Source organism: Dryas octopetala, chromosome 2 (assembly GCF_963921425.1).
Source record: "Dryas octopetala chromosome 2, drDryOcto1.1, whole genome shotgun sequence".
In the NCBI taxonomy this organism is placed as follows: domain Eukaryota; kingdom Viridiplantae; phylum Streptophyta; class Magnoliopsida; order Rosales; family Rosaceae; genus Dryas; species Dryas octopetala.
In genome coordinates this window covers 25364151-25378724 of record NC_141367.1, presented here as the reverse complement: position 1 = coordinate 25378724, position 14574 = coordinate 25364151, and the positions used below count along the sequence as shown (strand labels likewise).

Below are 14574 nucleotides of genomic sequence, written 5' to 3'. Positions count from 1 at the left end.
GTCATGCATTCATGCCATCATATTCATGGCACCATTACAAACCAGTCCAGAAAATTTACAGGCCAAACGTATGGTATCTTCAATTTGGAACAATATATTTCTTCAACGATATAAGGTTATTTCCTCTATAGATAAAGAAAATGTGGAATGAGGAGAAACTAGTTAACGTTTCTCTTGTACTATTTGAGTTTAATTTTTCAATTTTTTCTTAATTTCTAGATTAAAAAAAAAAAGGAAAAGTTTTAGTGAAAACTTCCTAATAAAATCTACATGTTTTTCATCATTATTTTAGGTTAATAATGTCCCTTAAATTTTGCAAAAAGTTTCAAATCAGTCATAAATATGATTGTTGAACAAATCGCTGCATTTGAATGGGCATAAATCAAAGGGTTGTAAATATTAGGCTTATCATCATTTTTGCCTCCTAAAAGTATAAGAAAATCTCAATTCACCCCATGTTATTTCAATTGTCTCCATTTGACACTCAATAGTATAAATTGTGTTTCAATGTGCCCCTTCGGCTCAATTCCGTCATAATCTTCATTAGCTTTGTTGACATAGCGCTTACGTGGCAGAGCATATTGGTCATTTCGACTCGCTTGGACCACTCAGCACCCTACTTTTGCCACATTGACATAAAAGTGGGTTCAAGGGAAAGTTGGCGTGGCAAGGGGTGGGTCCAATTTTTACGTCTACATGGCAAAAATAGGGTGATGAGTGGTGTAGGTGGGTCGAAATGACCAATATGCCATGCCATATCAATAAGACTAACAAAGGTTATGACATAATTGAGCTGAAGAGATATATTGAAATACATATATACTATCAAGTGGTAATTAAAACAATTGAAACAACATTGGTGAATTGAGATTTCCTTACACTTTCAGGAGGTAAAAATGATAATATGCCAAAATATTAATTGTTAATGACGTGGTGAATGACGTGAATTTTCATACATTTCCCCATGCCAGTTGTTGATGAAATTTTAGAATAATACTTAACATCACTAATCTACCAACGTAAACACAGTCAAAATATGCCAATGACCATTTGATTAAGCGGATGACATCCAATTTTCTTTTGTTGGAGTAAGTCATTAGTTTTAAAATTAATAGTTAATTAATTCAAAATTATTAGAACTAAGATGAAACTTGATACAAACCAGATAATAATTTAAAAAATTGGGAATAATATTGGAGGTGGTTTTTGGAGGAACTCGTAACCTCTAAATAACTCACGTTATTCTCTTGGTTGATGCTTAATATATTTAAGATAACGAGTTTGGCTACTATGAGAAATTGTTTTATAAGAACTTATATATTAATCAAATGACATCTAGTTTATTAATTTTATGTTAAGTTTTAACTTTAATATTCTAAGCAGAGTTAAAACGTAACATGCAACATTTACAAGCTTCATTATACATTCTATAAGGATATGAGTTGAACACCTCGACATATGGGGTAAAAAATGGTACGAGGAATGAAATAAGTTTGGTGATGTTTTATTTTTTAAAAAATGAGTTGGGGTAATAAAATAGGTGTGAGTGAAGTTTTAAGTTAATAAAAATATATATCATTAGATTAATCTAATAGCTCTTATAAAACAATCTTTCATATTAGTCATTATGCTAAGATAATGATTAGTAATAAGTAAAAGAAGTTAATGATCGAGTGAAACAACACAAAATCATTGTATACGCCAATGATTAGAGTCTAGTGGTTGTACTCAGTTTTGTTTTTGTAAGATGAAGTGATGGATCCACAAATACATTGTATCATCGTGTACAAAATTAGACACTAATGTAATACATGTGTTACGCATGTTTAGTGATGGATCCACAAATATATTGTATCATCGTCCCAAGTTGGTAGTAAATTTATTATGTTCAACATGGTGTTATTGGCTTTGGTGCGAGTAGTATATACGTAACGGGTGCACGCTAATGGTGCCGCGTAGGGTGGGGCCAACCCATGACCCGGTCCGTATGAAAAGACCCGTTTGACACACTACTTTGTGTAATCCGCCAATCCCGCCAATTGACACGTTTATGTTGTTACCGGTTGAATCCCGCACCACTTGTTGCTCAGCCGGTCACACATTTTTATCATTATTTTCATCTCCCACAACGTTAAACGGTTAAACCAAAGGTCCAAAACCAAAGATATCATGGTAAAATTTGCTTTCTCAGTTAAAAATCAACTTTTTGAGAAAATCTAGACAGACATTACAGAGTTGCCATTTTTATTTGTGGTCAAATATAGAGGGAGGGAGGGAGAGAGAGAGAGAGAGAGAGAGAGAGAGAGAGAGAGAGAGAGAGAGGGAGGGAGGGGAGTGTTGTACTGTTGTGTGTGTACAGTAGTGTATGTAAACGAAGTGGAAGACAAAGCCGGCTCTTTGGGTTCGCTCTGTTTCACTGCCCCATTATCAGAATATCTTACGCACCAAAGCATTCTCTCCCCCTGACCCTCTTTCTCTTTCTCTTTGTTATCGCGTTTGGTTTGCGAACTTGGATTCCTTTACTCTGTCCTTTTGATAGCGTCTGCATCTGCCTGATCGCTCACGGAGAGAGAGATTCCCAGAAATTTGGATGGGTCTCCGATGGGGTTGTTGTAGAACTTGGATTGTAAGACCAGTCACTGATTGAGTTTTGGATACATCTGGGATTTTTTATTTTATTTTTATTTTTTGGATTGGGAAGGAGTTAAATAAGGATTTGGGAAAATGGGTTGTTTTCCGTGTTTCGATTCGAGGGAGGAGGAGAAGCTGAATCCCCAGAAGGAAAGTGATGATCGAAAGCAGGGTCAACCAACGGTCTCTTCTAACATTTCCAGATTGCCTTCTGGTTAGTATTTAGTAATTTCAATGTGTTATTTATTGCTCGATCTGATCTGGGTATTTGAATCATTCGGTTTTATGAAGAACAAGTTGTTGATGATATGCCTGTTTCTTTTGATAATTTGGTTACTTGGTTTTGTGTATTGCTACATGATTGATTATTTCATTAAGTTTGTGAGCTCTAAATTTGAGGGGTTTTAGGTAGACCCCACCAGATTTTTGACATAGTTCATAAAAGGGTGTTCCTTTCTTTTGTAAAATTAGATCTCATGATGACTTTGGTTGCTCAGGTCGATCTGATTGGTAATCAGTGGTGCCCAAAGCTCTGGCTTGTTTTCATAATTGAAGAACTAAGATAGATTTTCATAATTTGATCACTTTGATGGTTTAGAAAATTTCAAAGTTGATCATGTATGCTCCCTTTTTTTATTGGGATTATGGTTTCATTGAATTTCATTTCTTGCAAATGCGCTGGATCTTCGGTTTTGGTTGTTTTACTAAAATCAAAGGTCTTTTCTTGATCAAGGAGGTCTAGTTTGGAATCATATGATACTAATGGATCTACACTAATTTGTTTATGATTGTATTTGCAGGAGCAGACAGACTGAGATCAAGAAGCAATGGAGGATCCAGAAGGGACCTGGGGTCCAAATTGCCTGATCTACCTGGGGTCCAAATTGCCGCTCAAACTTTCACCTTTCGCGAGCTTGCAGCTGCAACAAAGAATTTTAGGCCAGAATCTTTCATAGGGGAAGGGGGATTTGGGCGTGTATACAAGGGGCGACTCGAGACCACTGGTCAGGTAAATTCCTTTTCTGTTGCATGATCTGTTCCATGTCAAGACTATAATTATATGAAATACTTCTAATGAAGAATGCTATCTTTTGTTCTGTTATTTCAACAAAAATGAAGGATAAGATTACCAATGACAAGGCTATAATGTGTGGTGGATTGTAGACTTATCAGTGTCATAAGCATTGTTGTGAAACTTCTCATCCTGATTTTAGAGTGCTATAATTCTTGATCCCATATAAGCCTCCAATGTTAGAGAATTCTTATGATATCTGTCATGTATTATTAAATATATAGACTGGGGAGTCACTCTGACATTTCTAAATGGTCCTTGATGTGCCTAACTAGTAAAACATGTCCCAAAACTATCCTACCAATATTGTAATTCATTTTAAATATGACATATTTGCTTTGAGGCTGCAAATTAGTACTTCAAATGTTTGACCTATCAAGGAGAAAAGAGAAGTAGTGCGCAATTTGCGAAATGCAATTCTTCTTCCAAAAACTAAACTCTATAAACCATTATCTAGAAATTAACTCCAGGCATGGTTGAGGTGATTTTGGATTCTTAACATTGCTTTATGGGTTTCACAGATTGTTGCTGTTAAACAATTGGATAGGAATGGACTTCAGGGTAACAGAGAATTTCTGGTTGAGGTTCTCATGCTCAGTCTTCTGCATCACCCTAATCTAGTGAATTTGATTGGGTACTGTGCTGATGGAGATCAGCGGCTTCTTGTTTATGAATTTATGCCCTTAGGATCATTGGAAGATCACCTTCATGGTAACTTTTCCCTTTTGTGCCCCCTCTTTTGGCTTTTTGTCTGTTTCTCTGACTAGACAACTTTTCCTTTCTAATTTCCGTTTCATTTAATATCAACTAGTGAATAGTGATCATGGAATCACTTTGTAGTGTTCAATCTTACAAATCTAACATTTCCGCTCTGCAAGAACTGATGTTTGAACCTTTTATTTATTTGTTTTTAAATGAGTAGATTCAATGAGTGGTGAATTTGAAGTATTTCATAGGGCAATAAAAGTATCTTATATTGGGAATGAATAAACAAAAATTGAACCTTTATGCACACAACTTCTGTTTGTCTGTTATTGGACCATTCGTTTTCCCTAATGTAATGGTGACTTAAAAGCCTGAATGTAGTTTATTCATCTTTTGTCATTATCAACTCACAAATTACCTACCAGAGTTATTTACAAGTGATTTCAATGAATCATCTATAATAGGGTGCTGATCCCTGTGCAGATCTTCCACCTGATAAGGAAGCATTGGATTGGAACACAAGAATGAAAATAGCTGCTGGTGCAGCCAAAGGATTGGAATACCTGCATGACAAGGCAAACCCTCCGGTTATTTACAGGGACTTCAAATCATCCAATATATTACTGGAAGAAGGATTTCACCCAAAGCTTTCAGATTTCGGGCTTGCAAAGCTTGGTCCCACTGGAGACAAGTCACATGTGTCCACCAGGGTTATGGGCACTTACGGTTATTGTGCTCCAGAGTATGCAATGACTGGCCAACTGACAGTGAAATCTGACGTCTACAGTTTTGGGGTAGTCTTTTTGGAGCTGATTACTGGACGCAAAGCCATTGATAGCACCCGACCCCATGGAGAACAGAACCTTGTCACATGGGTAATTTTCTAGTTTTTTGTTGCATTGTTGCCTAAAACTTATCTTATTGTCGTGCATGCTTTCTGGGTCTGGCAAATATGGGCACTGTGCTTGTGAAATAATTGAATGGCAGTGATTTTATGTCTATGCAGGCACGTCCATTCTTCAATGATCGAAGGAAGTTTTCAAAATTGGCAGATCCACGACTGCAGGGGAGGTATCCAATGCGGGGTCTCTACCAAGCTCTTGCTGTGGCATCCATGTGCATCCAGGAACAGGCTGCCACACGTCCTCTCATCGGGGATGTGGTTACTGCTCTCTCTTACCTTGCCAACCAGTCATATGACCCTAACATGGCTTCGGGGCATGGCCACAGAGGTTCTGGAGAGAAGGATGAGAAAAGGCACAGAGATGAGAGAGGTGGAAGGATATTGAGGAATGAGGAAGGGGGAGGATCAGGACGCAGATGGGATTTAGATGGGTCTGAGAAGGATGATTCCCCCAAGGAAACTGCAAGGATGCTAGACAGAGAACGAGCTGTTGCTGAGGCCAAGATGTGGGGAGAGAATTGGCGAGAGAAAAGACGACAGAGTGCACAAGGCAGTTTTGACGGCACTAATTTGTAGTGCCATAGTGTACAATGCACCATCTTCGACCTTCACTCATCTCGTCTTCTCAGCAGATGGGTTGAAGAATGTCAGAAGCTGTGTTTTATTCTTGGTGCTCAATGTAAGGGAGTTGGCACACACGCAAACATGTTGTCTAATTTAACCCTTTTCCTTTTATTTTTCTTTTATCCAAACATGAAGAAGAAGAAACCATAAATGGAAAGTGTACATTATCTTCTAGGGAACGGAGTGAGAACAGAAGAACAAGACGTATTTAAAATTTTGAGAGTAAACACGTCTGGGTAATGCTATATGATTCTTCTATCTCTTGTACTCGTGTTTTTTTAAAAACAAAATATCTGTGGTCTGTACTCTGTACTCGACTCCTTTTCAACCACATTTTATCAAGTATTTGACATGCATGTTTCTTTGGAGATGCGTTCATGCTCATGGTTCAATCGAGTGTCTATGATTCTTCTCCTTGTTTTGACATAATAACTTTTGGAATTTGGGATATTATTTAATAACTTTGCACTGTTTTCTATCTTCGTATAATGTCCACAACTGACCATAGGCAAACTTCTTTGTCGATATGAAGTCATGAAGGCATGCATTTTTCGAATCTCAAAAACTAGGAGAGGGCTGGTTCAGGCCCATTGTAGAAAAACAAATCATGTATGCGGGTTAACCCAGCCCATCAAACCCTCACCCCATTCCCATTTCTCAGGCACCAGACATTGGTAACAGCAGTGTCCGTGACCTGTCACATGCTTTATTTCATTTTATGTTGTAATTAATATCTGATGTTCGACTCAAGTCACAATCTGTGAGAGAATTGTGTTAAAGCTCTACAAGCAAACTCCATCTTATAATTAAGTTAATTAAGGCTTAAGCTATAGTAACACCTCAAGTCTGGATTATTAATTAAGAAAGAAATTAAAATATTAGGAGAATTAACTAACTAATTAATTAACAAGTGGTCTACACCAAACGGCCCAAACTCGGCTGATCTCTGTTATGAAGTAGAGAGAAATAGAAGGAAAACGACAATAATAACAAGAAGAAGGAGTATTGAAGCCAGCGAAGCGTAGGGTAGCTGTAGCTTTTCCACTCTTACGTATACATGGATGGAAGAGCAAGCCAGATGAATCACAAAAACAACAAGTAGAGCTAGCAGATGTGAACACTTGGCCTGCACAAAATTCATGCGCGATTCACATCAAAGGACGGTCCATCCTAATTAACAAGTACACACTTGGGCAGATGCATATATCGATCGATCACACAGCACAACATTCATTGGGTTTAAGCTCATGATTCTCTGTTTCTACTAACTCCTGCTCCTTTGCATCTTTGCCCACTTCATTATCATCTTCACATTTATAGGGTTGAGCATCCACCGGATGAACTTCGGAAGTTGCATTTATCACAATGTTTTTCATGTTCTCCGGCAGCTTTTTCTCATCATCATCTATCACCACCTTTTTGGAGTTTCTGTATATTACATACAGCAGCATCTGAAGTAGGCCCAACACGAAGCCCAATACGTTTGGGAGCTGTTATAGGAGTACCCATTTCAACACAAACAAAGAAAGAGGGAAATTAGTATGATTCATTATGTGAAATTAATAAATTAGGGATATATTTATAATTTTGCAATTGGTCATCATTTTAGGACTACTCACTGCAATGCATATGTCCTTGAGGAACAGACCATAGGCAAACCACATTACGGCACTCAATGTTAGGAAAAATGACAGACTAAATGGCATAAATTCAACACTCCTTGTTCGGATCACCTGTGCCTGCAGTAGACAAAAAAATTAGTAGTCAAGTGAATATGCTTATACATGCATGCTACGAGTGTAATTAATTAATTTAAGGTAATTAATGCCAAATGAGAGGATTCTTCAATAAAGACTTAAAATAGACGGTTTAGATTAAAAGATCTCTCGATAGTTATATAAGTATATAATTACGTACTCACCACAATGCTTAAGGGGGCAGCAAAGACACTGACAGAAATGGCAACATTAATCCATCCAAGAACTGGGACACGGTATGCACTTCTCACTACAAAGTGTGTAAGGACAAGGATCAAGGAGAAGAGCCCCACGTTCATGGCACCAAATAGTTTGATGGTGAACTTCTGCATTCAAATAATATTTCAATCTTCAAATAACATATAACAGGGTAAATAACACATGTCTGTTAGCCTAAACATCTGAAACTCTTGGCCCAAAATTAAAAACATCTGAAACTAAAATATATGTTGTTTTTACCCTGGCCTCCTTTGGTGCATAAACAATGTACATGATGATGTAGATAATCTCTATCCCACTTCCGAATGAGTTAATGGTAATGAGAAGCACAGCATTCTTTTTCAGCATCGCATAGTAAAACCAGAGCATCGCACTAAACAATGCTACCAAATAAGGCACCGATTGGAAACCTTCTGTCGATTTCTTTCTGTAAATTCGATAAAATGTTGGCCTGCCATAATAAAACAAAAATAAATAAAGTTATGTCCCTATATATATCCTTTATATTAGAAAAAAAAAACATGTATGCATGTATAATGTAAAGACAAAGAGACAGTTAAAAAATACTTACACAGGGGCTAAGTAAACCAAGGTCGAGATTATATTACCTGCCATCAAAAAAAGTGTATTAGCTGATCGGTTCTTTGTAAATATTAGATATGTAGTTATGTAAGCTAGTGGTCATTCAAATAGAATTTCCAAACTACCATGATTGTAAAAATGGAATATACATGCACCCTCTGAAGAGCTAGCTAACAACTTCCTCATGAAGAGACATGTATATTAATTGTTGATTCATGTGGGTAAAATTTAATAATCGTTATCTAGTGATGAGAAGGACGTTGGTCACCAAACAAACAATTATTTACAAAGTTACAAAATATAAACACTGACCTATAAATTAACTAGAATTTAGAAAGAAAGAAAAAGGACAACTAATTAAATCAACTCAATTATTCTTTCAATTTTGGTGTATTTAGATTTTCCGGATCGCTAGCAGTTTTAGTTGCTGATCATTCAGAGCATTAACATATATATGGAAGGAGCTAGAATATGGCCAAGATGATGACCGCGATTAGATAACAAATGCGGGCCACCTAAGTAAAGGTTGTAGTACTGAGTCATAACTCATAACAAGCAGCTGAGAACAACATGACAATAACAGACAAGAGTATGTGACACTCAACAAATTTCTTGAGCTAGCACAAAAAAATGACACATGTAGCATGCTCTTTAATTTGGTACCCACACTGCAAAAAATGTGAATAAAGGTCACCTTCATTAGTTGTACAGAAAAGGGTGGCATTTGAGAACTTTAGACTCTATTGCTTAATTGCCACCAATTTTTGTTAAAATCGAGGCACTTTAGTCTCTAATGTCTAATTGCCACCCCTTTCTGTGCAACCAATGAATGTGGTTTGTGCTCACATTTCTTGTAGGCCAGCTAGCTAGTATGTATAGCTAACTTGTTGCACCATATTCAATGAGCTGATTGATGGTGGGTTAATTTCAACCTGTTTCAAAATTTTCATGGAAGTAATATTGTTCAAAGAATTTTACCTAGGATGCCAAATGTGAATGCCCAAGGATGGTGACTATCTGCTAATACAGCCATCTCTGATCTGTATACAGCAAATTAATAGAACTCAAGGAAATGAAAATGAAAGGAAGTACTAGAAAAGAAGAAGGTGGGTAGCTTAAGGGCCGCAGCTGGGTGAGAAACCCTAGCTCTTTCTCTTCCTCTCTTTCTCTCCCAAACCCTTAATTCTCATGCAGAAAAATAGAGTGATATGCGAGGATGGTTTGTGGGTTTACGCAGCCTGTTTATATACACACATAAAGTGAATAAAAGAGAATGAGGGGTGTGTGCGTATTGAACTCATTTTGGTTGCATGACAGATGGAGCATTAGTAGGTAGTGTACCATAAACTCATTCACTCAAACCACAAACACAAGGCCCACGTTCCCCACCATCGCGTGTGAGCAAAAGTAGAGCACTCATCACACTGCTTGGATAGCAATTAGGATAACGCGAAAGTCATAACCACAATTAAATTAATAGTAATAATATTTAGTTTTCTTTTCCATTAATCTATTTTAATTAACTATTTGATGTAACATGAATCCCACGCGCCTTGAGAGGGCGTGGCTCTAACTAGAACACAAATAAGATTTTCCACGTTACTCTCCCACACTGAAAGGTGTCCCGAGTAGGGATCGATTCACGTGACCTCTTCACTCCAAACGCTGGCTTGAGCCGTTTCTGCATCGCTCAGGCCCAAAACGAAACACGCATCGCCACATCAGCCCTCATTACTTGTCATTTGCAAATTTGCATTTTTTTTTGCACAAACACACACAACAAGCTTTTATTTTTATTGAATTCCGTTGCTGTTTGTTTGGTAGTGCTATACTGTTCATGCAATTACAGGTTTCGTGTGTATCGGGGATCTAACTCACTGACTTTTTTGTGCTTCAAGTTGGGAAGTTGAAATAGCCCAGCTTTTTACTCAGCTTTTATTGCATTTTTTTCGGTTATAGGAGGTGTGGAGGGTAAGGAATTGGTTTCAAAGTTAGGACAAATTGAGAACCATGAAAATAAAAAGGAGCCAGAAAACAATAATGGTGTTGTTATTCTGTTCTTGTCTGTATTATATGGTTGGGATTCGGGAATGCTATAGGTGGATACAGAGGGAGCCTTGGAGAAAGAGAGAGAGAGATGGCAGATATGGCCCTTTTCATTTCCAAGGGATGTGAATTTGTGATTTGATTTGATGGCGTACGTTGTTTTCTTTTGTTGCTGTATAAAATTCGCCATATCTCTTTGTGCAATTTTTTTTTTCTTCTGATGATTAAATTGTTTATTTTTTATTTAACTTTTTGAAAAAGAACCTTTTTATAAAAAATTAATAAAATTAAAAATCATTTAACCATTTAACCATTTAACTATAATTAAATAATAAACAATTTTAATAAAAATTTATTTATTTAATAAGGGTTAAAGGCTAACAGTTTAATACAGATAACATTATTTTCTTTTATTAGTGTATAAAATTAAGCTAATATGCAGATGTTCGTATGGGGTAAAATATTCTTATTGTGCAGATGTTATTGTCATTTTCTGATCAGTGGATTTATCCGATTCGATTTGTTATATCTAAATTTAATAATCGTTTGATCATTTTGCATGCCGTGCATAAAGTCTCAAAAATTAAATGCGTAGCTGCCTTAAAAGGCTAAATATTTTGGTGGAAATTATAATGAATGCATGAATTGCTTTCATGAGTATAAATATTGGTGATGACTCTCTGAAATGATTTGGCCTTTTTATCTGATGATGAGAGAGAGTCAGAGAGACCAATAATGCAGTGATATAGACTCATTCATTTAGTGCGACCAGTACTATTAATGTTATTCAATCAAACATGATAACGTTTTTCGCTCCTTAATCATAGGGGATGAGTCGGATGACCGATCGATATTCGATGAATAAAGATATAAAGGCAATCATGGATGAAAATTTAATGTTGAATTTCCAATTTGCATGTTGTTGGCCAGCATATGTCGACCTTGGTGGATATTTCAACACCCAAAATAAATTTGAAATTGCCTTCTGAATTTGTGATCACTTATATAGTCCTTATAGATCTTAGAAAAGAAGCTTTTTTTTTTTTTTTTGTCAACTAAAAAGTACATGCATGCATATATAGAGGAGTACAGTGTGTGGTATGATTGATCATTCACGATAATGATTAAAATTTGTTATCTCATCAATAAAAAAAGCTGCTGCCATTTCCTATCGGTAAAAGAGAAGGCTTACATGCATATTGACAGACATAAAGAATATTCTCCTATGATTTTTCATCTCTTTATACTGTGCATGGTTCAAATCAAGTCCTTAATTATATATATCTCTGCACAAATTAGAGATGTTCGATCGATTAAATTAAATTATGTATTAACATCCACATGCACCCTTATAAAATCTCCTTAGAATAAGAAGTGGTTTAATTTGTATTTGACTTTTATGAATTAAATTAAGTAGCACAGTAGTTAAAATCCCGAGAAAATAGGAGATCGAGTTTCCTCCAATTTGATACTTGCTAGAGGACCATATAGTTTTCCACCATGTTGTATATGAATAGAGGTGAAGTTCTGACTTAGGATGAGTTTCACATGTATTAAAAATATGATACAAATAATTTTATTTACTAGTTATATATATATGTACGTGTTTAAATCAAATTTTGGGTACATATTTTTATGAATCAAGAAGCTTATAATATTTTCGTAGGTGTGAATAGTCTTGAATAGTCAACTGAAGATATATATGAATTTTTATTTAATTAATTGACTCTTCGATATCATTGAATGTTTACGACATTTCATTTCAGATTTCCAGTCAAAGAAATATAGGGTTAGGTTAGTGGCGATGATGACGTTGTCTTTCCTTTTCCTACTATTGGTTGGAGTCAGTTCACCATGTCATAACAAGCAAAGAGATAAGGAAAAGGTACAAGATGATGATATATATGAGCTATCTTGAGGAATAGGAGTACTGATCTAGCTAGCTTCAGCTTTTGATCATGTTGGTGTCAAATTAATCAGCTTTCTAGTGTCTATCCCATGATCACAATATATTAAAATCACAAAATCCGGTCTTTGTGAGTTGCAGCCAGAGGCGCTATAGCTCATCATGATCTAAACATGTTAGAATTTAAATCATTTGATTGATTACGTGCAGTGCAGTGCAAGCAGGAGCTTGCTACCACTTCGTACGTATTCATGTAAAAACATTGCAATTACTCAATCTTGCATTACGTTCATGGCACATAATACTCTCTTTGATTTCAACCTAGCTAGCTAGATATAGAAGCCTAAGAAAAAAAAAGTAGTAGCCTGTGTATTATAGTCTCATAGATGAAGAAAACAAGTAAAGACCTTGATTTAACATGAAGGACTCCCATTAGTTCACAACTCTTAATGGCAATGTACGTAACAGTTTTGACTTCTTCTTTTTTTTTTTTTTGGCCACGCGTAACTGTTTTGAGTTAAATATACAAAAACCCTGTTTTTAACAACAAGGTTCTATGGTGTAGTGGTTAGCACTCTGGACTTTGAATCCAGCGACCTGGGTTCGACTCCCGGTAGGACCTTGGTTAATTTGTTTTTTGGACTTTTTAAAATTAATCATTTACCGTTGGGTAACTCAGTAAACATCCTCACTGTTTATCTTCACTTCTTTGGCTATGTTTCATTCCCTCTCTCTCTCGTCTTCATTCTTCAGCCACTGAAAGACAAATATGGCGAACTACGCAACCCTAGAAATCGTTCAGAAAAAGCCAAACACCTCCGTCTTCTACCTCTATCTGAATCGCCCAACCCATCGCAACGCTCTATCACGCGACTTCTTCACCGAATTCCCCAGAGCCCTCTTGTCCCTCGACCAAAACCCCAACGTCAACGTCATCGTCCTCTCCGGCGCCGGAGACCACTTCTGCTCCGGAATCGACCTCAAAACCCTCACGTCGATCGAGCAGTCCGTGACCGGAGACCGAGGCCGCGCCGGAGAGAAGCTTCGGCGAGAGATCAAGGGCCTGCAAGATGCCATCACGGCGATCGAACGATGCCGGAAGCCAGTAATCGCATCGATCCACGGGGCGTGCATCGGCGGCGGTGTTGATATCGTCACTGCCTGTGACATAAGGTTTTGTAGCAAGGACGCGTTCTTTTCGGTCAAAGAGGTTGACTTGGCGATCACGGCCGACCTTGGGACGCTTCAGAGGCTGCCTAGCATCGTCGGGTTCGGTAACGCGCTTGAATTGGCGCTTACGGGTCGGAGGTTCTCGGGTTCGGAGGCCAAGGAGTTGGGACTGGTTTCTAGAGTATTCGGCTCCAAGGAGGAGTTGGATAACGGTGTACGTGTCGTCGCTGAGGGTAAGTTGGTCATTTCAACCTGCTTTACCTTCTAGAAATAATTAAACCGTGATTCACTTAAAAATAATGCAATTTATGAACATGGGTTGGTTGAATAGTGCAGTGGGTTTTAACGAGGATAAAAGATGCTTCTTCAATCATGAATGAACAATTATAATTGATTTCCACATTTTTATTTAATTTCATAGTTTCCTTGAAAATTTGGAAATGCGACAATTATGATGTAGTTTTCTTGGTGGGTAGAGTGACAATGATAGTGGTTGATGTATATAGAGCAAATATTAATGAATGAAAGGTTGGGTTGTGGCAGGAATTGGTTCAAAATCTCCACTGGCAGTTATTGGGACGAAAGCAGTGTTACTAAGAAGTAGGGAGATGAGTGTAGAGCAAGGATTGGACTACGTTGCAACGTGGAACTCGGCGATGCTGATATCTGATGATTTAACTGAGGCAGTCTCAGCTCACACCCAGAAAAGAAAGCCTGTTTTTGCCAAGCTCTGATTCATTGTAGATTTTGTTTTAATTACAGATAAAATTTGGAAAATGGAGTGGGATGGATGATGATTGATGGATCCCCACTTCGAATTGTAATGTTTTCATCGATTTATAATTGTTGTAATAAATAGTTGGTTGGTTGGCACTTTGGTTAGGTTCCTATCAGAACTGGGAACTGGGTCCACAATGAATCCACACACTATAACAATCCAAATATATAAATTCATAAT

General features: G+C 37.1%; 3 protein-coding genes and 1 non-coding gene across 4 annotated transcripts; 3 read left to right on the top strand and 1 right to left on the bottom strand.

Moving 5' to 3' along the window:
* The first annotated feature begins 2295 nt into the window (after positions 1-2295).
* On the top strand, positions 2296-6298 carry PBS1 (Protein kinase superfamily protein). The gene is made up of 5 exons (XM_086231451.1): positions 2296-2845; positions 3432-3640; positions 4225-4414; positions 4892-5283; positions 5415-6298. Exons 1-5 carry the CDS (start codon positions 2725-2727, stop codon positions 5886-5888), a joined length of 1386 nt encoding a protein of 461 aa, XP_086087577.1. The 5' UTR covers positions 2296-2724; the 3' UTR covers positions 5889-6298.
* A 595-nt stretch (positions 6299-6893) lies between these two features.
* On the bottom strand, positions 6894-9697 carry SAG29 (senescence-associated gene 29). Its single transcript, XM_086231452.1, has 6 exons — positions 9473-9697; positions 8484-8520; positions 8153-8363; positions 7858-8019; positions 7556-7675; positions 6894-7426 (listed from the first exon to the last, which is right to left on the bottom strand). Exons 1-6 carry the CDS (start codon positions 9525-9527, stop codon positions 7151-7153), a joined length of 861 nt encoding a protein of 286 aa, XP_086087578.1. The 5' UTR covers positions 9528-9697; the 3' UTR covers positions 6894-7150.
* Positions 9698-12996: 3299 nt separating this feature from the next.
* TRNAQ-UUG (transfer RNA glutamine (anticodon UUG)) lies at positions 12997-13068 on the top strand. The gene has a single exon. It is a non-coding gene; the product is annotated as a tRNA-Gln (tRNA).
* Positions 13069-13110: 42 nt separating this feature from the next.
* Positions 13111-14574, top strand: DCI1 (delta(3,5),delta(2,4)-dienoyl-CoA isomerase 1). Its single transcript, XM_086231453.1, has 2 exons — positions 13111-13849; positions 14160-14574. The coding sequence occupies exons 1-2, from the start codon at positions 13216-13218 to the stop codon at positions 14348-14350; spliced, it is 825 nt and encodes a 274-aa protein (XP_086087579.1). The 5' UTR covers positions 13111-13215; the 3' UTR covers positions 14351-14574.